Below are 26637 nucleotides of genomic sequence, written 5' to 3' on the forward strand. Positions count from 1 at the left end.
GTTAGAATGGCTCCACATCCTGGAAGCCGTAAGTGGATGCCTGGAATTGTAGTTCAGCCACACTGTGCGCCACGGTCCTACATCGTGGAAAGTAGAGGTGTAATGTTTTGCCGTAACAGCCAACACCTCCGTACCAGCACTGCAGCTGCCAATCAGTCACGTCATATGGTGTGTGATGAGCCTTGGCGTGAGACCTCTAGACCGCCCACAGTGAGAGAGCAGCAGCCCCCACCAGCTCCACCAGAACCACACCCTTCATCACATGAGGTAGCACCATGCCCCCCACGAACCCGACCAGGTGAACCATATACCACCAGACGTGGCAGATTGGTGAAACCCCCTGATAGACTTAACTTGTAATTTGATGGACTACTATGTCGTTCAGCTCCTTCCTAACACACAGGGACAGGTGTGGTAAAGACAAAGTTGTCTTGTTATGTTGAAAGAAAAAAAAACTGTAGAGGAAGTAAATTTATTATCATTATGTTATAAGGACAAGAGAAGTTTGATGTAATTCACTGTTACATTGTTAATACTAGTGAAACAGCGGTGGTAGCAGTTTTCTTTTGTTGAGGAAGGGAGATGTAATGTATTGTTGTGAGTTCGCATTTGCCTTTGAGCTTCCGTACTGTTTTACCTGTGTGTCCCTCACTGCATACTGTATTGTCGTGTGTGTGCGCGCCAACTAGTGAGTAGTAAAACTCAAGTTCTCTGCATTACCGCCTCGTTATTGTGTCTCCACATTATATACTCAAAGTGAGTATATCACACTCCGACAAACGTCGCTGCCAAACTATAAATACGTCAGATCTTCATACACAAACCACATGTTTAAATGACTAATTTCTCGCCTCAAATGATGTTAAAACTTTTTATTCCTGGACACAGAAAAATATTTATTTCAGATTTATATTTCTATTATCGGCTGCTATGCTCCGCCGAAATGTATTCTGGGATACATGGCCATCCCAAGTACGCTTAAGTCACCTCCGATGCATACTTGGTAAAAATGGGCGGAGCGAGAACACTCCCGGGTTTGAGAACCGTCCTCGCTGTTCGCTTACTTGAGAATTGGAACAGAACTGGGACTGAGGCTGATGACGTTTTCACAAGCACGGGAGTACGCAAGTACGCACAAGTATGGATATTGAGAAACGGCCTTGGTTCTTAGTTTGTTATACATGATACAGGTAACATTTGTTTCCCCCGTTTCCCGTGATTGGATTTCCCGGTACACGGGGAAGTGGTTCTGATTGGATTTCCTGGAAATATCCGTTTCCCAATAAACACTTGTCCACACCACTTTTCAGTGAAACCGGAAACATTTTTGTTGACTGTTACACGGAAATTGACATTGTTCATGTACTCAAATACGATTTAAAATATTATTTTTAAAAGATTTTACTACTTTTCTCCCACATTTTGTCTTCGGCCATGAACGCAACTGTGACCCGGAAGTTGACGACATCGCTTGTCGTCTTTTCGCAGCAACACAAACAGTGCACCGTTAGCCGTGATTTATTCGGCCCTTTGGAACAGACACACTTAAAATATGGTGAGAGGAAACGACTCAGTCACGATCTTTTTTAATTAAACGTGTTCCCGCTGTGAACGTGCAGTTTTAAACGAGGGATCGTAAAGAAGATGCTAACGGAGTTAGCTCGACCGTGTTAGCCGGGCGTTGTCATGGTTCTCTCACTGTGTGTGTGTGTGTGTGTGTGTGTGTGTGTTTCGACTCGTCTCGTCTTTTTTCTGATTAAAGGTTGATTTTGTGTTTTGAGACTCGGCCGATGTTAACGCTAATGCTAACTGTGTTTTCAGGCTGAAGTCGAGGACACCCTGAAGCGGATCCAGAGTCAGAAAGGAGTTCAGGGGATCATCGTCGTCAACTCAGAGGGCAAGTGTGCTTCACACGTATTGATTACTATCTGGATATTAATGATTAAAGCGTCAGTTTCTCCTGCGGTTCTGTTCACATGTGGCGCTTTTCCATTATACAGTTCTAGCACTACTCGAGTTCTAGCACTACTACTGCTGGGTTTGTTTTAACTACCTGCTCTGACGAGGTTCCAAGCGAGCTGAGCTAAAATGTGATGTCGACAGACTGCCGGCCACTGATTGGTCACGATTGCAACATCCGACACAAGAATCAGAATTAGGGTTGTGCGTTTATATCATCTACAACAGTATCTTAATTGTTGCATGCCTTTTTGAGAGGCCACACATTTACTGCATGATCAAACCTAGTAGGACAGCCTGCAGCGCATTGAGAACACATGTTGTGTCCACGCTTCACAACAACAAACCAAGCTAACGTTGCTGCATGTATGGTTGAAGTTAAGTGAACAAACAGCGCCAGGAGACAAAACACAAACTCTCCCAGCCTCGGAATCGACGTTGTAGCTAAACGTGGATCATTCTCACTCGCATGGAGGTTTGGCTTCAAAAACACTGATGTCGCCCAAAAGACGCCAATCTGCAAACTGTGTCGGAATGTGGTTGCCGTCAAAGACAGCAAAGACGTGTATCCTGTCCCTATTGGGTAGAGTATCTGAATTAATTGGGAGATGTTAATCATCTCATGCATTAAAGAAGGAAATGTTTATTTTCAAGATCAGATTTTTGTCCCCAGTGTTTTACAAACCAGCACCTGAAATGTTTAGATGCTAGATCTGTACAGATGAACTTGACCTGCTCATAGCTACTACTGTCTTACATAAACATGACAAAATGCATCCTGATCTGTTAGGATGCCACTGAGATATACACATATGAACCTTGTTACATTTAAATTGCGGCAGAAATCTGTAACAGGATTTATTTGACATGGAAATGAACCTGCTCCTCCTCCGTCTCACCTCAGGAATCCCCATCAAGTCGACTCTGGACAACTCCACCACGGTGCAGTACGCCGGACTCATCCACCAGCTGGTGACGAAGGCCAGGAGCACTGTACGAGACCTCGACCCCCAGAACGACCTCACCTTCCTGCGGATCCGCTCCAAGAAGAACGAGATCATGATCGCTCCAGGTGAGAAACTGGACAGGGAAAAAGAAAAAGACTCACAACTTCAGATTAGGAACAGTTTAAAAGGATTATTCTGTTTAAGTAATGATTTTTTTTTTAGTATCTGGTGTTTTAAAGTGTGGTTTTATGTGGTTCTGACTAGGGCTGCCACGATTAGTCGACTAGTCACGATTATATCGACGATTAAAATCGTCGACAACTAATTTAATAGTCGACGCATCTGGGTTTTTTAAAAAACTTTCTTTTCTCTCTCAAAACTGCTGCGGCACTTTCCACTGCCGCGTCTGCCTTTCTGTCCTTGACACAGCTGTGCAGTAGTGGTAATCTAGGTCAGCCGTGATGTCACCGGAAGTTATACCAGACGGGCTCTCTGGTATCATGGCTACCTGGCGGCAACGGAGCTCAATAGTGTGGGAGCGTTTTAAGAAAACAAAAGAAAAAAGTGTGCAATGCAATGTCTGCAAGACACGGCAGCACACATTTGTGTCACTTAAATCAATCAAAATGTAGACTTTCAAACACGGAAGTTACAAAATGATGCATATGAACTTAGTAATGGAGGCAGCAGTGGATCAATAACCCCTGTGTGCTGTGGTGTAAAATCACTGATTTTCTCCATGGGCTTTTGTTCGTCACATGACCTGCTTATTTTAAAAAGTGTTAAATTGTTTTCGCAGATAAGGACTATTTCTTGATCGTCATCCAGAATCCGTCAGACTGAAGCAGAGGAGCTGCTGCTGATGCCTTTCTTTCTGTCTGTCTCTCTGTCTCTTTCATTTCTGAATAGCTACACTTTTTTGTCTTGGATGAAAACAAACATCTCGTTGACCCGACACTTTGATGAACTCGCTGTAAAAGAAGTCAGGAGTTGAAGGTGGATCTTACAAGTGTCTGCGCCTGACAACGAGCTGACGTCTTTCCCCGTGATTTAGCATTCCTGACGCAGAGTCAATCTCACATGTATTCAGAAACGCATATGTATGGCAAAGGCTTTTTTTTTTGTCCATCTAAATGACAAATGATGGATTATTTATTGTCATTATTGTTTTGTTGGCGGGAGTATTACAGTGGCGAGCAATGCGACAAACATCGACTTCCTGTTGGGTATTTGTAACAAATGATATTAAAACAAACACGTGGAAATGATCTGATGTCTCTTCTGTCACGTATTTGTGCCACTTATTGTCAGTGATTTAAAGTGTGTGCAGACACATCCAAAAATGATGTAAACACAGATTATTACGCTGCTGTCCATTTACATCGCAAGTCTGAACTTAGAGTGACGTCACCGCCACATACGACTGAAACAAATACGACACAAGTGCTATTAAACCGCAAACGAGTGCTTGTATGGCGGCAGCCTTCTTGGAATCCCATGCGAGTTAGAAGTTCAAATTCAGGAACCCGGAAATTTCTGTGTTGCGACTACGTAATGGAACACTCCATGTAATAAAACGATGAACAGAAGAAGTGTCCGAACACTAGTTATTGCTCCAAAGAATATTGTTGCCACAAAGCTCTATATACTGTAAATACAGACCATAATACCAACTCTTTATTTGATAGTAATGAGTAACAAAGATACTAGTACAGATTAGTGAACTTTGTACTTCAGTAAAGTTACGAAGTACTGGTACTTGCATTACAACGCTGATAAATAATAGTAAATATCATTAGTAGTAATAGTATTTAGGTTTTTTGTTATTCAATTCATATTTTCTTTCAGTCGGTCACATGATTTTCTTTTATATTTAATATTTAATATTATATTTCAGCATATCTTTGGATACCCGAGTATCGACTGGTATCCCTAACGAAGACTAGCACGGTGTGTTTGTATTTACGACTTGGTGGTTCCCAGCTCTGATGTAAATGGCACTTCAAAGGAGCCTGGAGCATTACGTCATTCACGTCAAATAACGGCGTTAATAACGTCACTATACATATATATGTTTACAAAGTCGGAGAACCAATTGGTGCGCGTCCCCTTTAAGAGCAGCTGGTGACGTCAGCGCTTTACTTGCTTTTGTTTTTAGACAAGCCAGTTTTTTTTTTTTTTGTTTTTTATGTGTGAGCTTCAGACTCAGCGGAGAAACAGTAACCGTCCAGCACTCAAGACACCACGGCTGCCGCACCGGAACACTTACCGGGTTATAACCGCGTCATAACAACCCGCAGAGATGCCGTCCGATAGACCCTTCAAACAGAGGAGGACGTTCGGTAAGAAAAGCACCGGGGGCTGGGTTGCGTTTCTGTCTGCCTGGAAGTCGCAGCTGAGCGGCGTAGCCGCGGAGCTAGTCCGGCCTCAGTTAACCACCTAGCTTAGCGTTAGCTTGAGCGGAGGTTACATGGTGTTTACATGTTTGTGGCCGGGGCTGTGGCGGTTTGTCAGCGGATTATAACCGTGTTTTATGGATTAAAATGATCAAAATGATTGACAGACAGATAAAACAAAGTTTTAAAATGTACAGTCGGTTACTTGATGAACATATTAAACGTGTTAAAGTCGAATACAACTCTGACCACGTTCAATAAACAACATTAATAAGCAGTAACAGTACTAAATACTCAAGTAAAACCACTTACAGTTAATACAATTAACCCCAATTTGACAAGTTAACGATTTACTTAGCTGCTGAGTTTAATGATTGAATTTTGCCTGGGTTTGGTTCAGTCAATAAAACGCATAAATAAATCTTCATTTTATGGACGCAAAACCTCTCAAGAACAAAGTGCCAACATCAATTCCCCTCATTATCAAAGGCAACACCTAAATCTCCAGTTCAGAGAATATTTGCATCACTGGTCATCAGTTATAACTAGTAATAATAATAACTAGTAATAACTAAAGATTAAGTGATAGATTAAGCCAACTGTTTTGAGAGTCAATTAATCTACATTATTCACATTTTCGGCTTCTTACATTCGAACATTTACTGGTTTCAAACTACAATTAAATATGAACATGACTTTATTTTTAGAACATCATCGTTTTTGAGACTCGGTGATTAATTGGAGTGGGGTGGAGTGGCTCAGTGGTTAAGACCGATGCTCTGTGTGCAAAAGACTTCATGGTCGCAAGTTGAACTCCACCCCTGGCAGGTTGTATTCCCTTGGAGGTCGCTTTGGATAGAAGCGTCTGCTAAATGACATGTAAATGAGTTGATGAGAATAATCTACAGATTATTTGATTATGAAAATAATAATAACAGTGTTCATATTCTGTAAAAATATATAATTATCATTAGTATGTATGATTAAACAATATTGTTACAGGACAGCAGCATCTAGGCTGTTTTTTTTCTCTTTTTCTTCTCCATCCATCACTTTTCCCTCTGGGTCACTCGGTCACGTTAGCCCCATTAGCCTTGGAGCTAGCCTGGGCTGTGTGTGTGTGCAGTTAGCAGCTCACAGGAAAACAACATGTGCTGACACTTTATCCCAGTTCACGTGTTGTGTGATTTATGTGGTAATTTGACACCAAACCATGGCCCCTTGTGCTGCCGATGGGAGGAGACGGAGGCTGTTGCATAATCCTGCCTTACAAAGCAAAAACATGGCAGAAGCAACTGAGTCATGGAGGGGAATCCGTAATTAGGCTTAAAATTTAAACATTTTCAAAATATAATTTTGTTGATTACACATATTTTCTAATCAATGATGATTTATAGTGCGTTGTAGGGCTGAAAAAACTGTACACTATAGTGGCGGTGATTCACTGAACATCATATGTTGGGTGCACATTTAAACACAGGATCCAGGCAGCTTTCCAAGTTCCAATATTTTATTTTCAAGTAACGGTAGCTGGTGATGAGGGGTAATGGTGGATGATTTGTCTATATGAAAATGATAAAGGAAATATTTCAATCTAGCAAGTATCAAATATACAATAAGAAATTAGGTTGTCTTAGACTTACATCAATAATGCATCCACTCTTACTTTCCTCTCTTTAAAAAAGGATTAAATTCAGGAATCTAGTATAATGAAACACAAACAATAAGTAAATCTTCAAACAATATGTAGTATCAACCAAATGAATCATTAAATGAGTAAACGTCCATAAAACTCACAGCCAGTGTTCCTTTTTCTCGTGGATTGTTTGGAGGGAAAATAGGGGGGTCAAAGGGCGGAAGGGGCGGATTATATAGGATTAGGGGTGTGGTCCAGGTAGGTGTGGCAGTGATGAGGCAGGTGAGGTGGAGACTTGGGATTTTAACAAGGGCTTTGATGTTGACTTATCATTTCTGTTGTTCACAGTTGACCGATGCAAAGAGGTCCAGCAGATCCGTGAGCAGCACCCCAACAAGATACCTGTGAGAGAGACACACACGCACACACACACACACACACACACGCACACACACACACACACACACACGACACACACACACACCAAATCAGCTCAATTGGCTAGACTCGGCCTAGCAATGTGATAGCATTAATCAGCATGGCTGAAAGCAAGCCACATTTGATTGGCTGTGGTGGCCGAGCGAATTTGAAATAGAAAAATCCATCTAGATTAGTTTTGTGAGACCTGGTCTGAAGATGACCCGTGCCAAGTTTCGTTCAGACTGAACAACATCTGTTTGAATTTGAATGGGTGCATTTAACTCGGCGTCACTGATTTGAAGGACGCATCATTTGTCTTGTGATTTTTCAGCTTCTTAAATGTGAATATTTTCTGGTTTCTTTGCTCCATATAACAAAGAAATCATTAAAAACAAAACAAGACATTTTAGGTGAAGTCTGAAATATTGATCAGTTTTCCAAACCTTTGAATGATTTTTGTTATTTGGAAAAATATTCAAATAAAAAAACCCATAAACTAAAAAGAGACACATTTTTTATTGCGTAAGACTGGATCGCAAAGACTTTAGTGTTGTTCAATAACTGGTTACTGAAGTTAAGCAATGTTTTGTCTTAATTATCGTTAAACCGTTATATTTAAAAATCGTCCAGAAATAGAAAATCTGCATTCATTATCGGCTGCCCCATTTTCTAAAAATTCTTGGCATTGGTCATAGAAAAACCAAAGAGTAATGGACAGAGTCATCGTCCGTCCATCTTCATTTTCCGACAGTGTATGCAGCACATTTCTAAAAGGAACTTAACTCTGCGATTATTCTTATTGGCGCGCTCATGTCGGAGGCCGTTGACTTACGGCACGTTTTGCTTTGTGGCTGCTGCAGGTCATCATCGAGCGCTACAAGGGAGAGAAGCAGCTGCCCGTTTTAGACAAGACCAAGTTCCTGGTACCCGACCACGTCAACATGAGCGAGCTGGTCAAGATCATCAGGTGAACACACCGAATTATTTCATGGTGCGCAGGAGGGGCACAATTTCCAAAACGATGCAAACGTCTTCTTCCTGGCGTGAACCTGTGGGTCAGGCTGGGTCTTTGAGTTACTCATGGCATGGTCATCGTTGATGACCACACTTCAAACATGGACATGTCAGAGTATCTTACTGAAGCACTCCTCAGGGATTAGTTTTACATGGGCAGGCGGAGTCGTGTAATTTTACCATAGGACATGTACATACTATGCTGCTTCGTGATATGACAAGCGCAGACAAAAGCTAAAACGCAAAGCTGGACCAGGGACTAGCTTACTTGTTTGACGTTTTATTAGCCACATAGCCTTGACCGATTGCATCGCGAGGTGCTGATGTAACGGTTAACCTAAAGCAATCATTAGTCCCGTGCTTCTGACAAGTACTTCTGACCTCTTGGTTCGGAATGGTGTTTGTTGTTCACCGAAAAAAAGCAACCGCCTAATGTGAAACTGAATGCTTCATCATGCTTTAAAATCTGCCAAAAACTGCTTGTATCTAGGGTGTTCTTCAGATTACCAGGAACTCTAGAAGAACACAATTTGCAGCAGTTTCAGTGTTGCCAATTTAGCGGGTATTCAACTAGCTCCAAAATCGAGCGACTTCTGGTGTTAGCAGAGGGGCTGCTGCTGGTATTCACAATGAGAGCTCAGACGCTGGTTTAACATGTTACACGGACAAAGCAACTTTATTTTTAACAAGACAGTGAAGACATGGAGCAAGGCAGCAATCTTCAAGTGGTCGTACTGCTTGACGCTGGGGGAACCGTCGTGCTCGTCGGGGCAGCCGTCGTGCTCGTCGCGGGAGGCGTGGTGCTCGTCGGGCCGCAGGCGCGTCTCGGGGAGGCGCCGTGAGGCGGCAGCTCGCCGCCGCTGCGGCTTCGGGAGGCGCCGTGGCTCCAAGCTGCTGGCGCGCTGCCCGTTGCCGGGCAGGAGGCGTCGGGAGGCGCTGCTCGCGGGCAGGCGCGAGTCGCGGGCGCAGCCGCCGCTCGCTGCCGGGGAGCTGCGTTGCTACGTGGCGCGGGCGTCCGCGGTTTCGCGGGCGATTGCTGGCGCTCGTGGGCGGCAGCGCTGCGTTCGTGGCGGCAGCCGTCGTGCTCGTGGCGGCAGCCGTCGTGCTCGTGGCGGCAGCCGTCGTGCTCGTGGCGGGAGGCGTCGTGCTCGTGGCGGGAGGCGTCGTGCTTGTGGCGGCAGCCGTCGTGGTGGTGCTGCTTGTGGAGAGGAAGAGAGATTTATTTATATGTTTATTTCGGTCATGACATTTAGATCAATTCAAATACTGATTTAATCCGATGTCAGATCTGTTTAAGATCACGTCACCTTTCATTAGGTTTGTAGATTTAAACTCAGAAACTAACCTCGGACTGATGCTTGATGGGCCAGCAGTTATGGTCGTCTGGTCACCAATGGTTGTTGAGGGTGCCATTGTGGTGCTGGGAGATGTACCTCCGGGAATATCGGGAAATTCCCACAACTCATCGATATCTTCAAAAAGTGTCCCATCCTCTCCCCCACTTGGAGCCTCTGTTGTTATCGGGGTCTCGTCTAGATTTGGAAATCCCCACAACTCGTCGATATCTTCGTTATCCCCGTCCAAAAATGTCCCCCCGTTTTCTTCCCCGCTTGGAGCCTCTGTGGTTATCGGGGTCTCGTCTGGATTTGGTGGTAGAGAATCGCCCCCGAAACCCCACGTATCAAATACTTCTTCCAGATCTCTTGGGTAACGTTTCTGCCCACTTTGAGCCAATGCACTGAAACAAGTCGCCAGAGCTGTGGTCATTTCTCCCTCTGGGTCCTGATAAATTATTTCAAAGAAGGAATCCTGCAAAACATTTTGGCATTAATCACCCTAAACTGAAGAAAGGGATAGTGTGTCAGGCCATCCTTACCATCTCTGCTGCTATCTTCACAAACACGACACCTGATATAGTTCTGTGTGCCCTCCAAGTGACGCCATCTTTACCCAGAGCCTTTACCCTCTTTATTTTTGTTCCTGGAGGCAGGATTACTAAAACATCTCTTGCTCTGCACGCCACCAGTGGCGTCATTCGCAGCGGAGGAGGACGTTGACAGGTGGCCACGCCAGTCATGGACGTTTGGAGTAAATGGTTGAAGTAGCGCAGCTTCAGCTGGTGAAACCTGGTCCCGTTTGACGTCTGAAGAGAACAAGTTTTAACCGTTACGTGACTTGGGCGATAGCAGATTTCAGATGCAGTGATCGGCGGGGGGTTCACTTGGAACAAGAGCCAATTACCCATGATGCAATGTGGCAGCTAGCATACGGAAACTTCAGAAACAGCCATGGGCCCATGGTTTGAATGGTCACGTGACAGCGGTTCTGTCGCAACAGCCTCCTCCCATCTGTAAACAAACATTCTGGTCGGTCTCAAACAGTAACACTGGTTACAAAAAACCCTCAAAAAAAAAAAAGCAGTCAACCTGCAAACTGGACTTCACAAATGCTCAGCACAAAAAAGGTAAAGAATTAGATTTGCGTCAATATTTTCAAACAAATAAAACACAATATTTTTGAACGATTAAATCCATATTTATTGAACAAAACCAAACGAACTCACCGTGCAGCCGCAGGTTGGCGTGATGAATTCGTGAGAAGCAAACCGTCATGGATCCGTTGCCGCAGCCATACCGAGGAGGCCCGAATCCTGATGCCTCACCGTCATCCCCACCATCCCTGTGTTCTAAGACAGAAAAGACATTCTCAGGGTTTCCTGGATTGATCAATTTTGGTTTGTGTAAGATCTTCACATATTTAATGTGTCATGTAATTAAACACGTATACAAAAATCAAAGATTTTACATCTACGTTTGCAGCAGTCCCGTTATCTTTGGGGAATAATTGTCACCCAACACTCCGAGAGAACCAACGATATACTGGAGACTTAATTAGGGACCAAGCCACGAACGCTAGGGGCCCAAACGGCTCCTTTACATCACATGTCATTTAGCAGATGCTTTTATCCAAAGTGACTTACAATGGAATTGAGTACAATCAGCCATGGGTGAGCCACTCCACCCCCAAATTTGGCTCCCTTCTATTAGTCCTTCAGATTACTATTCCATCTGTGGCTTTGCGATCATTTTTGAGGGCGTTAACGTGCATAAAAACTCTTGAAACTTGGAGGTCAGGTCTGGCGAAAATGCGATATTGGCATAGTTCCCGGACCTGTGCGTTGCACAAGGGCTCCATTTTAGCAGCCCCTCAGGTGAAAACAGAGGCAAAATTGAGTTCCACCGAATGTCCCGAAACTCAGCGGGAAGATGTTATAGACCAAGATGAATAAAAAAGTCGACTGTAACCACATCGCATTTTGTCGTGAGCTAGACACAAAGGCAAATGTTGTCGTAAGGTTTTGCGGATTCAAAAGTGAGGTCAGGAAACTGACGCGAGGGTCCTAAGTTTGTGTTGGGTTAAAATGTCAGGACCAAGGTTATAATAGTTTGATATTTCAGTTTGTTTTGATTAGTTTTAAAAGCAAGTTTGCTAGTTTTGATTCATTTTTATTTTTTGTAAATGTTTAGTGCTGGTTTTTCGTAACATGGGAGCATTTGCCGGGTGCAAGATGCGAAAGGTCCTCAAAGTATTCTGTGTCATAAAAACCAACAAAAGATGCCACTTTAAGAACGTACGAGGACAAATGAACGACCCTCTCTGACTCAAGTGTTCAAGCTGGTCGGAATGGGTGTGAGAGAGGCGGATACAGAGAACAGGGTGAGATGGAGGAGGTTGATTCACTGTGGCGACCCATGAAGGGAGCAGCCGAAAGGAAAAGAAGAAGAAACACAATGCAGCGACTTCAGTGCTGTGATTTATTTTCCTCCAACGTCTGCTTATTTTTTTCCATTAAAACAAATCAAAACGAAGCACAGCAGAAAAGTGTTTGTCAGCAACACCTGAGTCAAAATGACAGGTGACCTCAAATAACCCGGGTCGGTGTCAGCCTCGGTCACATGGCTCCTACACCTGTGTTTAAACTCTGATTTGATTCCACGCTGAGACGTCAGAGACGACGTTAAAGCACATTATATTTACCTTCCACAAACTTCCACACCGACACGGGGGAGAATCCTCGGACGCCCCGGGGCTCGGAGTGGGAGAGCAGCAGGTTCAGACCTCCTCCATGTGCCTCCCAGGTTGGCTCCTCCGCTGTGTTGAGCCGGGCTAGAGTCACCAAACTGACCCAAACCCAGGCCATCATCGTCCATCCAGGAGCCACAGACATGGTCCTGTCGCTGCACAGAGACGAGAGCGACGAGAGCGTCGAGGGCGGAGGCTGCTGCTGCTGCTGCTGCTGTTTCTTCTGCTGCTGCTGCTGCCTCTCAATAACACCTGCAGCTGCTGCTCATTAGCTTTAATTAGGAGCAGAGGTGAAGCCTCCACTGTGTGAGCGTGACTCCGCCCCCACACCTGTGCGATTGTTTCACACAGGTACACGGACAATGAACTCCTCCCACCACACGTTTGTGTTGTTTTTATTTATTTATTTGTCCAACATTCAGACTTGGACGTAGAACAATGGCGACTCTTTCTGGTTTCTTTGCTCCATGTAACAAAAACAGCATTCGTAATCATTATTTAATCAGAATGATTGTATTTTTATTTGTTTGAAAATACACTGGAAGTCGTTTTGTAATAATGTAAAACTCTAACGTTAAGATATGTACAAATGGTGCATGTGAACACAGCATTTGTGTGTGTGGGTGTTATTTTATATATCGTTACTGAATTCATGTATCGTTTTTTGAATTTCTGCCCCTCCTCCAGACGCCGGCTGCAGCTGAACCCCACGCAGGCGTTCTTCCTGCTGGTGAACCAGCACAGCATGGTGTCCGTGTCCACGCCCATCTCTGAGATCTACGAGCAGGAGCGAGACGAGGACGGCTTCCTCTACATGGTCTACGCGTCGCAGGAGACGTTCGGCTGTTAGGGAGGGATGGAGGGTGGCGGTTGAGCAGGGAGGGGGAGGGGCAGGGGGAGGGATCAGCAGAGAACTGACCACAACCCACTCAACTCCGTGATCCTCCCTGTTCCATTGAAGTAGCTCCGCCCACTTAAGTCTGTCTGTATACATGTGACACACCTGCCCCCCCCCAGTAAAAAATGGTCAGTAAATGCAACACTAGCTTCTGAAGCCAGGGGGCGATTCTAAGCGCTTTACTTCCTCCCCCTGCTGCTTCCTCTCCTGCGTGGACCGAGCACTCTTATTTTGAAAGACAAACTAGTCAATGACAACGATTGCCCCCCCCACCACCACCCCAATCAATTGAGAAAAAAACGTTGATTAGTTTAGGGTCACTTTGTCATTTTGAAACAAAATAATTGATTTAATCTTTTAAATTTTGTCGTCATCATTTTTTTTGTTAGGTTTTGACGTTGTGGTTTATTTTTGCTTTGATCACATGGTTCGTCATAAACCCGACGCTCCAATCGGGTGGAAACGTGACCGTGATTTGTACGTGTGCAATATTTTCCCCGCCCCCTCACTCAACAGCAACTGTCCAAATTTGCAATTTACTTTCCGAAACGCTTGTCTGGGCGCAGACCGATGTAGCCGCCGAATCATGAGCAGCGGCAGATTCTTCAGTTCCGTACGAATGAAAACTTCTCCTCCAACAGCTAAACACGCTAAAAAATAAGAAAAACAACTAAAAATTCACCGTCTCCCCCCGCCACTCTTGTGATTCTCAGTTTAAGTCTTTTGCCGTGAAAAGATCGCGTTTGAAAGTCATGACGTAACCACATTGCGGTAACGTTGGGGCACGTGTCACTTCCACGCTGTGCGCCAGGTGGCGCCACCATCTTCAGCCTCACGGGGCCATGTTAAATTGTTGTCATTGTAGCGTAGAATTGAGCTTTAGACACAATAAAACAACAAGTAATGTAGGTAAAAAGAATGAGGGTTTTTTTGCACATAAATTAACGCAAATATAAAAGTCGGATGTTTTGTTTTTCCTTGTTTTTACGAATTTTACTGAACGATAACGCTAAACGCTGTACGACTTCCTTCCTCGAATGCGTCACAGATTGTGATGCACTACAAACGCTGCATGTCGGAGGGTTTTATAACGTTTCTGTTGATTTTTACACTACAATTGTTTGTTTTTGTTTGAATTTTAACGTCTTTTTCCGATGTTTTTTTTTTCCTCCAAACCAAAAAGTGAAAGTTTGTGTGTGTGAGACGATATAAAGGATCATGTGTTTTCACTGTTTGACGGCTGTACATACACACGTCGCTACAACCTGATTCAAAGCGTTTGCCAATAAATAATAATCCTAATAATAATAAAACGTTACCTTTAAACTGTCTTGTCTTTTGTGCTGAAGACGTTCGTTGATTTGTCTTTTACCAGTAGATGGCGCTATTGACACGCTGACACTGTCAGAAACGTTTTGCCAAAGACTTTGAATGAACGGATGTCAAGGCTTAATGACCGTCGTGCATGCGTCTCATTATTGTAACTCCTGTACACCCGCCTTTCATTGACACAGCACAAGGCAAAATTCAAGCACTTTCAATGACCCACGTCTATCAAAGAAGTTTTTCACAACCTTTCAAGGGCCTTGAAATTATATTTGCCCAGAATTCACACTTAATGATTTCAAGGACAGATGAAAAAACTTTCCAGGTCTTGGATTTGTTTTTTTCACATTTACAAACGTTCAAGGATCCATGAGTAAAACTTTCAAGGGCTTGGACTTTTTCTGATTCACAAAATGTCAAGGATTTTAATTACCCATTTCTATTTAGGGCATTTTTCAAAATTCAAATTCACTTTTAATCATTTCTTTCAAACTTTCAAAGGCTTTTTTTTTCAATTTCACAAACCTTTAAGGATTTCAAGGACCATGAAGGGGACACCCATGGCAGGAGACATTAACCTAACTATCAACTTCTTTCTTGCATAAAATTCAAGCGCTTTCAATGACCCATGTCGATTGTGGCCAATTTTCAAAAACTTTCAAAACCCTTGAAACTTCTTTATCCACATTCACATTTTCAATGATTTAAAGGACCCATGAGGAAAAACTTTCAAGGGCTTCGGATTTAATTTTTGTTCCATAAAATGTTAAGGTTTTCAATGACACGTCTAAGGGGATTTTCAAAAACTTTCAAGGACTTCATGTGCCATGACTGATTACTGATGAATATAAATTTGAATTTTTCCAGATGTTTTGAAAAGAAAAACAAACAGATAAAAGAGGGTGAATGATTTTATTTTACAAAAACATGATCAGGTCGTGACTGACAGGCACACACACACACACACCAGCTGTTTGCGTGTGTACTTCACGGTCAGTCACACAGACAGGTAATAAGAGTTCCCTCCTTCAGTAAAGTCCTTCCTCTTAAATCCACATCGTCCGTTTTCCTCGGCATAATTCCACGTTCGACCATCGTCAAACAGAAGCAAAAAACAAACCAAAAACATACAGGAGTGACAAATGCACTAAGCCTGCAGGGGGCGCCATCGCCTTACTGTGGACTTGTCAAGGCAGTGTCAAGGTAAGGAAATATTTCAGAACATGTGTTTTAATGACACGCTTTTTCTTTTATTTCTTTTAATTATTTCGAACTTTGAGGTTAAAAAATGTAAATGTTTCATTTTGAAATTTTGTAATTTTTTTAAAAGGACGACCAATCATCTACTGACGTTTCACAAGTGATTTTTGAAATGACAAAACCGTATGTGTGTGTGTGTGTGAGAGTGAGGACTGGTCACACAGCAGCAGGTGGGAGGTGGAGCTTCTGTGATGAGGCGGAGAGATGAGGTCCAGCTGTGCGAGACCACGAGAAAATGCAGCAGAAATTTCTTCCTCCACAGAAGCCTGTTTTTTTTACGCCATACTGAGGAAAACAGGACAATTTGAATAATTTATTTTATTTAATTAAACATAAAATACACTAAACAAAGTTAATCATAGAAGAGTTTAGGACAACATGTGACAAAAAAAAACTATTGAGATTTAATCAGAATTCCAGGGAAAAAGTAAAAAAAAAATTCCAAGAAATATGTGGAAAATTCTGAGCATTTTTTTTTTAATTCTGAGAAAAGTGAACATGTAGGAGAAATAACTCGGCACTCAAATTCGAGAAAAAAGTCACTATTTTGACATTTAAGTCAAATATTTGAGAATGAAAAAAAGGAAAACCAGAAAAAGTTAAAAAAACTGAAAAGTTAAAAAAATTCAATTCAAAAGTACAAATTCTGAAAAAGACAATTGCAAGAAATTAGTGAAAAATTTGGAGAAATAATTCAGAAATATAAGTGAAAATTTGAGAACAAAAAATCAAAAACTGAAACTGAAGTGAAGAGTCCAAATGATGGTGAAAGTGTGAATAAATGAACCCACTTGACGATGGTGAACGTGTGAATGAATGAACCCACCTGACGATGGTGAACGTGTGAATGATGGTGAACGTGTGAATGAATGAACCCACCTGACGGTGAGCGTGTGAATGATGGTGACGCGTGAATGAACCCACCTGGCGATGGTGAATGTGTGAATGATGGTGAGCGTTTGAATGAATGAACCACCTGGCGATGGTGAATGTGTGAATGATGGTGCTGAACATGAATGAACCCACCGAATGATGGTGATGAATGAAACCCACCTGGCGACGTGTGAATGAATGAACCCACCTGACGATGGTGAACGTGTGAATGAATGAACCCACCTGTCGATGAGTGAGTCCCTCATGTTAGAGGCGATGTTGGACGGCTGTGCGGTGTCGCTCAGTCTTAGCACGCTTTCGATCACCGACAGCTCCGTGCTCGTTGTGTCCAAACCGCAGAACGCGCACCAGTCGTTGACCACCATCCCTGCCGCGATCACCTCACTGCCCCGGTTCACAGTGCCGGCCTGGCCAGGAAGTCAGCGCAAATATAGCGTTCTTAGATAACTCTAGTTCGAGGATATATTTTTTAATAAGATTTGTTGTGATTGAACTGATTATTAACAGGCTAAGGCTAAGTGGTTAGCCCCTGTGCTAATCAAGTAGCTCAGGGTAAAGTTTTTTTTTCTTTTGATTCTCTGAAATTTAGTGCTAATTAGCAAATGCTAAGCTATGATGAGCAATTAGCTAGTTTAGCCTGGGAAAAGAGAGAGGGGGAGACACTCACCACCAGTGGGACCTGGAGCAGAGAGGACAGTTCGTCCTGGTCTTCGATGGAGGTCTTGGGGTGGACCAGACCGCCCTGGTTACTGAACGCACAGTAAGAACCCACGAGAACCTGCTCAGCAATCGTCTGACGGAAAACCTCCACCTTCAGTGTGTCGGCCAGGATCTCCTCTGTCTCCTGAAACTCACATTCACAAACTTTCAAGGACCTCTTCCGCCTCCTGAAGACACCGACGCAGCACAGCGCTAACATTTTATGTAAACGTCAGTTTTACGTCATAAACTGAACTTTGCAGAAATATAAAAAACATTGCACTTTCAATGACCCAAATTCACAAACTTTCACAAACAAACAAGGACTTTCATGTACCTAAATAACACTCGAGCACTTTCAATGACCCATGTCTATTTAGGACAATTTTCAAAAGCTTTCAAGGCTCTCAAGGACCTGTGGGAACCCTGTGTGTGTGTGTGCGTGTGTCTCACCCTGTCGAGGTCAGGATGCACCAGCGCCACGTAGTCGTTGCAGGCGACGACGTTGCCGAGCGCCGACAGCCTCTCCTCGACTCTCTGCAGCCTCACAGTGTCGGGCAGACTGTTCCTGATGTGCTGCAGCTCCTGGTCCGTCGTGTTGTTGGGAACCAGAAGACCGTGACGGTTTCCTGTTCGCCACACACACACGAGTTAAACACAGTGACGCTCGTACAGAGACTCTGCGCCTCTCACGGCGTGCGATGACTCACCCACACACATCCTCCCGATGATGCGACAGCCTGCGATGGAGGCGTGAACCACGGGGATGGTTTCTGACAGCTCACTTTCAAACACACTGCAGAAACACAGTCAGTCAGTGTGTTTACGCGCCTCCATTATTATTATTATTATTATTATTCATAATAATAATCCATTACTTCTAATCATCCGCTATTTTGATTGAGTGTTTTTCTTCTCTCCAAATAATTAAATCAAGTGTCTGTGATTTTTCGGCTCCTTAAATGTGAATATTTTCTGGTTTTCTCATTCAAACTGAACCATTTTAAAGGTTAGAATCCAGCGATGAGCCGACAGACACTCAGAAAGTCAAAAATGTGATGAGCATAGTTTTTAGGTGGAACGTGAAGTTTCTCTCAAATCATTTCTACGATATTTTTAGGCTTTTAAAAAAGTTTGAGGAAAGAAAATCAACAAGGACATTTACCTCAATATCAACTTACTTCTTGCACAAAATTCAAGCACTTTCAATGACCACTGTCATTTAGGGCAATTTTCAAAAATCTTCAAAGGCCTTGAATTTTTTTCCAAATTCAGACTTTCAAGAACCTGTGTGCACATCAGTTGTGGGACACATTTATCTCAATATCAACTTCTGTCTTTCACAAAATTCAAGCACTTTCAATGACCCACATCTATTTAGGGCAATTTTCAGGATTTCAAGGACCCCTGGGAACCCTGTGCGTGTGTGTGTGTCGCCCTGTCGAGGTCAGGATGCATCAATGCCACGTAGTTTTTGAAAGAAAATCAACATGTTATTGATTATTTCCTGATCAGTGAACGGCGGCTTAACTAAAAGTCAATTTGGCTGTTTTTTCTCCAAATGATTAAATCTGTGATTCTGTGATTCTGTGACGTCTCCGCTGACAACAACAGTACCGCAGTCACTACGTCGTCTCCTTCTACTTCCAGGTCAGGAGGACATTTAGAACACCAAGTCCAACGAAGTGCAAACATGCTGGATTAATCCGACTGTAGTAGTCGGACTAAGACGAGCTGGATCACAGTCCGACTAAAAGCGGACTTTTAACACGCATGCAGCGCTTTAACTAACTAATTACTTTCATAATCGATCAATATGTCGACTCATTTCTCGAGTAAATGTTTGGACCATTAAATGTCTGAAAATGTTTCAAAACAGAAAATGTCTACATTTAAATCAATAAAAAGGTGGACGCTGTGGTCGAAGATGCTTCTTACAAGTTGCCCTCCCATCTCAAGCTGTGTCAGCACATTCGGCCCTTGAATTTGAGTGGATTGGTCCTGGAAAGTCCTTGAATTTGATGTCACACACCTGGTGCCTGCGCTCATTCACGTACAAAGTGGATCGAGAAAACAATCGAGTTCGAGGATGATCGTTTTATATTTAACAAGCTGAAAAATTATTTTATTTTTATTTATTTATTTATTTTATAAAAAACAGTGGTTATTGAACGTATTATACCACGTACCACAGCAGTAACAAGACATAAGATTCAGATGGAGTAAGACGGAAGGTGACTTTAATTATTCTATTTTCTCCACTCTTTCTTCCAAGTACCAGTAGAGGGAGCTTGTGTACCACTGTTTGAGAACCATGGGCTTACAGAATAATGTTGTACAACGAGTAAATCATCCTTGATGACAGTGACTCATGTGACCTGAGATGACACCGTGATGACAGTGTCTCAGACTCACCTGTAGAAGTTCTCCGAGCCTCCGATCGCCACCAGACAGTAGGTGTTGGTAAGTTTGGCGAAGCAGCCGATCTCGTTGTTTTTCTCGAACGATGCTCTGACGGCCATGACGACAGAGATGAGGTTTCACCGCTGACCCTGAAAATAAACTGGAAACAAACAAAACACAAATAAACAAACTTCAGACACGAGTTGCGCCTGATGAGCTTGACGCAGCTAAGGGGCTAAATCATTACGTAATAGAGGCTAGATCTGAAACAATTACTCAATTATTAATCAATCACTTATTTATCGATGAATCGGTTTTAAGCTTTTTTTCATTGTTAAAACAGGATTTCTGATTGTTTTAGCTTCTTACATGTGAATATTTTCTGCTTTCTTTGCTCCATAAAACAAAGAAACCCTGAAAAACTGAATCACTTTTGTTTGTAAGACATTTGAGAACATCATCATTCCCAGGTTTGACAAACACTGACCAACATTTTTCAGCATTTTCTGACATTTTATGGACCAAACGATGACTCGATTAATAGAGAAAATAATCGACAAGATTACTCCATTATCAAAATGATCGCTAGTCGCAGCTCTCGTTATGCTACATAATAATCTGACCAGCTACGTAATAAACTGACCACTGACCGGCTATGCAATAAACTGATAAAAAACAAGTAAATATGTATGTTTGTATATCTATGTAATAAACTGATCAGCTATGACTCAGCACTCAGTCTCATATCGGTATAATATCGGTATCAGTCACAAAATAGCGGTATCGTTCCGTCCGTAATAATAAACTGACCTGCAACGTAATGAGCTAACCGGCTAAGTAACGCGTAAAACCGACTACGTAACAAGTTAACCGGCTATATAACAAGTAAACTGGCTACGTAATGAGTTGCGCGGTTAAATTGCGAGCTAAATGACGGTGTGACCGACTTCACTGTAAGCTGTCAGACTGAAGCTAAATGACTTATATACGCGGCTAATTTATGAGCTAAAGAAGGAGCTACGCGGTTCGAGGCGCCCGAGTGAGGCGACGAACAGCAGCGACTTCACCCGAAGTTAAGTTTGAATTCAAACCGATTTAAAATAAACGTCAGTGAAAACGGGAAAACATTTACCGGGACGAGTTTTGTGGCCTTTGAACAAGCGTGTGTGGCGTTCTCTCTGCTCCTCTCTGCAACCACACGTGTTCTTTTCCGCTTCCGGATTAACGTCATTACGTCATGATCACCACGCAAAGTGAGAACGGTCTGGCTACAGACCCGCACACCACTCGACGACCCCCCCCACTCAACGACACGCCCCACTCAACGACACCCCTCACACTAAACGACACACCCCCTCACACTACACAACACTCTGATTGGGTCACAGAAGAGACTGCGTCTGAAACATGATGACGTTTACTATAACGTGATGACGTTACTTTTATTGAAACTTTATTTACACACGCGTATTTCACAGACACTTGTTGACAAGAGACTTTTATCCCGGTGTGCGACAGGAATAGAGAAGAATAAACACTCGTGTTGACTTTTATGAACACAGAAATGTTCTTTCTGTGCAATTTGTGAATAATTAATGTCACTTTGTAAACTATGAAATGTTATAGCCAAACTGCTAAAATATATAAATGCCGATTGGAAACAGGCACACAGTTCTTTCAACATTTAATTTATATAATTATATATATAATTACCACGTTGATACAATATAGTACACGTTTATATAATTATCACGTTGATACAATATAGTATCACGTTTATATAATTATCACGTTGATAATTATATCATTCTTCTTCTTTTCCTTTCGGCTGCTCCCTTCAGGGGTCGCCACAGTGAATCCTCCATCTCACCCTGTTCTCTGTATCCCCCTCTCTCACACCAACTAACTTCATGTCCTCTTCCACTACATCCATAAACCTTCTCTTTGGTCTAACTCTGGACCTCCTGCCTGGCAGTTCCAACCCCAGCATCCTTCTACTAATATACTCACTATCCCTCCTCTGTACATGACCAAACCATCTCACTCTGGCTTCTCTGACCTTATCTCCAAAACATCTAACATGTGCTGTTCCTCTGATTGACTCATTCCTGATCCTATCCATCTTCGTCACTCCCAAAAAGAACCTCATCTTCATCTCTGCTACCTCCAGCTCTGCTTCCTGTCTTTTCCTCAGTGCTACTGTCTCTAGACCATACAGCATCGCTGGTCTCACCACTGTCTTGTGTATTTCCTTTCATTCTGGCTGATACTCTTTTATCACACATTACCCCCTGACACTTTTCTCCACCCATTCCAACCAGCTTGAACACGTTTCTTCACCTCTTTTCCACAATCTCCACTGCTCTGGACTGTTGACCCTAAATACTTCAAATCCTCCACCTTCTTTATCTCCACTCCCTGTAGCCTCATGGTTCCAATTGGGTTCCTCTCATTCAAACACATATATTCTGTCTTGCTGCGACTAACCTTCATTCCTCTACTTTCTAGAGCATATCTCCACCTCTGAAGCTTTTCCTCCACCTGGTTTCTGCTCTCACCACAGATCACAATGTCATCTGCAAACATCATAGTCCATTCCTGTCTAACCTCATCTGTAAGTCTGTCCATCACCACCACAAACAAGAAGGGACTTCCTGATGTAGTCCCACCACCTTGAACTTCTCTGTCACACCTACAGCACACCTCACCGCTGTCTCACAGTTGTCATACATGTCCTGCACCAGTCTAACATACTTCTCTGCCACTCCAGACTTCCTCATACAGTACCATAGTTCCTCTCTCGGCACCCTGTCATAGGCTTTTTCCAGATCTACAAAGGCACAATGCAGCTCCCACTGACCTTCTCTGTATTTCTCCACCAGTATTCTTAAAGCCCACATAGACCGGAAGCTCCAATTAACGCTGCGTTTGTGTGTGTGTGTATCTGCGTCATGACCTCGTTTATGAAACCCTAAAGTTTCAGAACAAACAGTTCAGCTACTGCTGAGAAAATAGTGTTGTATTGTTTTCCTGGACTCTGCGAAGCGGATTGGCACTTCCTTAATTTGATGTCGTCATCAGAAATCCTCACCACTCCTCTCACCACCGTAGCGCCTCCTGGTGCGGGCACTAGTCCGGGCACATCCGGTTGCGTACATTCAACCGCAGAAGAAGAAGAAATACTCTCGTTGTAGCTGCTGAGATGCAGAGCATCCACCGTGCCAGAGGGGGAGCTGTGTATCTGAGAGCTGGCCTATCTATTATGTCACTTCCAGGTACCTGGTCAATCACAGGACAGTGGGAAAGCTCTCGTTGGCTGGCCAATCACAACACAGTCCACATTCTAGGGGTGTGGTTTTGGTCTGAAACAGCGCGGCTGACGAGAGCGTCAGTGAGGAGATATTTTGATCGGCTCGTTTGCAGCGATTAGGAGGTTTTTAATCATGAAAACAAGTTAATATACGTACGTAGACCTCCATAACTAACATATATGTGTGATACAAGCATTCTATGTCACCTTTAAAGCAAATACTGCATCTGTAGTACTCTTTCAAGGCATGAAACCATACTGTTGCTCACAAATGCTGACTTCTGCTCTCAGTCTAGTTTCCACTACTCTTTCCCATAACTTCATTGTATGGCTCATTATTCCTCTATAGTTACTGCAATTCTGAACATCTCCCTTATTCTTAAAAATGGGCACCATCACACTTCTTCTCCATTCCTCAGGCATCCCCTCACTCTCTAAGATCCTGTTGAATAGTCTAACCAGAAACTCTACTGCCTCCTCTCCTAGACACTTCCATACCTCCACAGGTATATCATCTGGACCAACTGCCTTTCCATTCTTCATCCTCTTCAATGCCCTCTTTCCATGGAAAGATGGAAAGTACTCTTTCCATCTTCCCATTACTTCTGTGGCACCTGTCAACACATGTCCCTCTCCATTCTTAATCACCCGAACCTGCTGGACGTCTTTCCCATCTCTATCTCTCTTTTTTGCCAACCTGTATAAATCATTCTCTCCCTCCTTACTTTCCAACCTAGCATACAAGTCATCATACTCCCTTTGTTTGGCCTTTGCGACCTCTACCTTGACCTTGTGCTGCATCTCCCGTACTCCTGTCTGCTCTCTTCAGTCTCCTCAGTGTCCCACTTTTTCTTTGCTAACATCTTTCTCTTTATATACTTCTGCACTTCCCCATTCCACCACCAAGTCTCCTTATCTACTTTCCTTCCAGACGACACACCAAGTACTCTCCTACCTGTCTCCCTGATTACATTAGCTGTAGTTGTCCAGTCACCTGGGAGCTCTCCCTGACCATCCAGATTCTTTCTCAACTCCTCCCTGAAAGTCACAGAACAGTCCTCTCTTTTCAGCTTCCACCACTTTGTCCTTTGTTCTGCCTTTGTCCTCTTCGTCTTCCTTGTCAACAAGTTCATCCTACAAACCACCATCCTATGCTGACTGGCTACACTCTCACCCACCACTACTTTGCAGTCACTAATCTCCTTCAGATTACATCAAGAGAAAATGTAAAATAAAATTGTATTTTGTATTTTTAACATGGGAACATTTTTAATCCAGAATCAAGTAGTAATGATCTGGACTGCATCCAGTGTTCAATATCAAAATGTGTTTTTTATCCATTCTTACCTTTTCCTCCGTCATTTTGTACCGTTTTTCCCGTGTTTTCCCGACTCTCTCTCTTCTTCTGTGACCCAATCAGAGTGTCGTGTAGTGTGAGGGGGTGTGTCGTAGAGTGTGAGGGGTGTGTCGTTGAGTGGGGGGGTGTGTTGTAGAGTGGTCTGCGGATCTGCAGCTGGACCTACTTGCGCAAAGTTAACAAAAAAAGAAAAAAAGAGAAAAAAAGAATAAAAGAAATGAAGTGTGTTGTAATTGATGTTTCAAAGTATTTTTATGTTGTTATTGTTGATTTTGTGAACGCTATAAAGAGCCGGGCATTTTTTGACGCACAAACCGATTAAATAGTGATGAAAAACAAACAAATAAACCAACAAAAACGCAGAATATTATGTAGATCCGGTTTAAAAAATTGATAAAAATAGCAAAAAGAGCAAAAGCTTGAAAAACTAAATAAAATATAAACACGATCATGTACTGTAGCACAATATTATCTACACAATTAATAAAAAAAAATAATGCTATGACTACAACAAAGATAATTATGCTAATAATATAAACAATCATTACAACAATAGCATAATAAGAGCAGTAATAATAGGTTTTATATTTTTTTGGATGTTTATAAACACGTATTTTCTCACACCTGTTCTTTATAGATTTTATTTATTAATATTAATAATTATATTAAAATTATCATTTTACATTGTATAATGAGAATTGCAAGTGAATTTCAACTCTAAAGTACTTCTAATAATGATATAGTATTGTTTTGCGAAGTCACTTTCAAAAAAATGTAACAATTAACACACTGATTCAATGACATGGATTGTGTCCGACATAAAATAATACTAAAATATGAAATTGGTTCAAATTAAGAATTTGCTTTACATTGAATTTGGTGAATGAAAATCTTTAAAATGCTTTTTTCTTTTTGTTCTAGTTCTAATGATACTCCAGCTCTTTGCTTACTGTGTATGAGTGTGCGCGCGCGCGTGCACGGACGTCTCCATGAAAAACAAAAACAAAAGAAAACCTGCATGGCAACTGCGCTCGTCCCCGCCTCTGTCCTCGCGCAGCGGCAGGATCGACGCTCTGAGCCAATCACGTCGACGCTTCCATGTGTCGTCTCGGTTTGTTGGCACTTCCATTAGCTCGCTGCCTGTGTGACGTCACTGCTGAAGGCGGAGGACGTAGACAAAGAGCGTGTATAGCATGTGAGGAGGTATCACACTGATGTGTTTTTGAAAGTCTGTTACAAAAACACATGAAATCACGATGGGGCTTGATGACTTTCATCGTTGATGTCACTTCTGTCGTATTTGTTGCGCATTCGTATGCGTAGTGCTGTTTTATTTTTACATGTAAACTTGTTGCTACGCTGTTAGCCTGTGCAGAAATACCTCGTCGGGAGCTGACATCGACTGCTATTGCTAAAACTGGCTAGCCTGAGATTATCATTTCATGTTTGCTAACGCTTTTAGCATTGTACATATAGTTTACAATTTAAATTTAGCAACAGCTAATGCATTTAGCATTATATGTCTGATTTACTATTTCAATTTATCATCAGCGCATACATTTAGCATTTTATAATTGATTTACGATTTCAATTTAGCATCAGCTAATGCATTTAGCATTTTAAATTTAAGCAAAATACCTATTGCCGACTGCTGTTGCTAACAATGACTAGCTTCATATACATATATGTATGTTTATATATATATACAAACATATATGTATGTATATATGTACACACACATGCCTCGCTTCGGCGATCGCTCTGATACCGCATTTGAATGAACGTCCACGCTGTTCCTTGAGTTGCGACACAGTGGTTTTATTGCTGTGCATTGTCCATAAACAAGGAAAATCAAACAAACAAACAAACAAAACAGCTTCATGAAGAGTGCCTCCGCACCACAGCGATCGAAAAATGTTTGCCCTTCCGGGTCAAAACCTGACAAGGACATATATGCACCTGAGCTCCCCCTCTGACAGCACAGCGACCCCACACACACACACTGAGTGAATTACACCAAACCTCATCACACAAC

General features: G+C 42.6%; 3 protein-coding genes across 4 annotated transcripts; 2 read left to right on the top strand and 1 right to left on the bottom strand.

Moving 5' to 3' along the window:
• Positions 1–1429: 1429 nt before the first annotated feature.
• dynlrb1 (dynein, light chain, roadblock-type 1) lies at positions 1430–4498 on the top strand. The gene is made up of 4 exons (XM_044024291.1): positions 1430–1555; positions 1822–1897; positions 2864–3031; positions 3706–4498. The coding sequence occupies exons 1-4, from the start codon at positions 1553–1555 to the stop codon at positions 3747–3749; spliced, it is 291 nt and encodes a 96-aa protein (XP_043880226.1). The 5' UTR covers positions 1430–1552; the 3' UTR covers positions 3750–4498.
• Positions 4499–5080: 582 nt separating this feature from the next.
• Positions 5081–14679, top strand: map1lc3a (microtubule-associated protein 1 light chain 3 alpha). The gene is made up of 4 exons (XM_044024289.1): positions 5081–5248; positions 7287–7342; positions 8219–8325; positions 13143–14679. Exons 1-4 carry the CDS (start codon positions 5209–5211, stop codon positions 13303–13305), a joined length of 366 nt encoding a protein of 121 aa, XP_043880224.1. The 5' UTR covers positions 5081–5208; the 3' UTR covers positions 13306–14679.
• A 906-nt stretch (positions 14680–15585) lies between these two features.
• On the bottom strand, positions 15586–24617 carry eif6 (eukaryotic translation initiation factor 6). Of its 2 annotated transcripts, none has more exons than XM_044024285.1 (7): positions 24593–24617; positions 19948–20095; positions 18243–18328; positions 17986–18161; positions 17501–17677; positions 17056–17240; positions 15586–16224 (listed from the first exon to the last, which is right to left on the bottom strand). In XM_044024285.1, the coding sequence occupies exons 2-7, from the start codon at positions 20052–20054 to the stop codon at positions 16215–16217; spliced, it is 741 nt and encodes a 246-aa protein (XP_043880220.1). In that variant the 5' UTR covers positions 20055–20095; positions 24593–24617; the 3' UTR covers positions 15586–16214. The 2 variants fall into 2 exon arrangements, with proteins under 2 accessions (XP_043880220.1, XP_043880219.1); XM_044024284.1 differs by lacking the exon at positions 24593–24617 and adding an exon at positions 21068–21183.
• Between the last annotated feature and the right edge of the window lie 2020 nt (positions 24618–26637).

This window comes from Solea senegalensis, linkage group LG4 (genome assembly GCF_019176455.1).
Source record: "Solea senegalensis isolate Sse05_10M linkage group LG4, IFAPA_SoseM_1, whole genome shotgun sequence".
Lineage (NCBI taxonomy): Eukaryota > Metazoa > Chordata > Actinopteri > Pleuronectiformes > Soleidae > Solea > Solea senegalensis.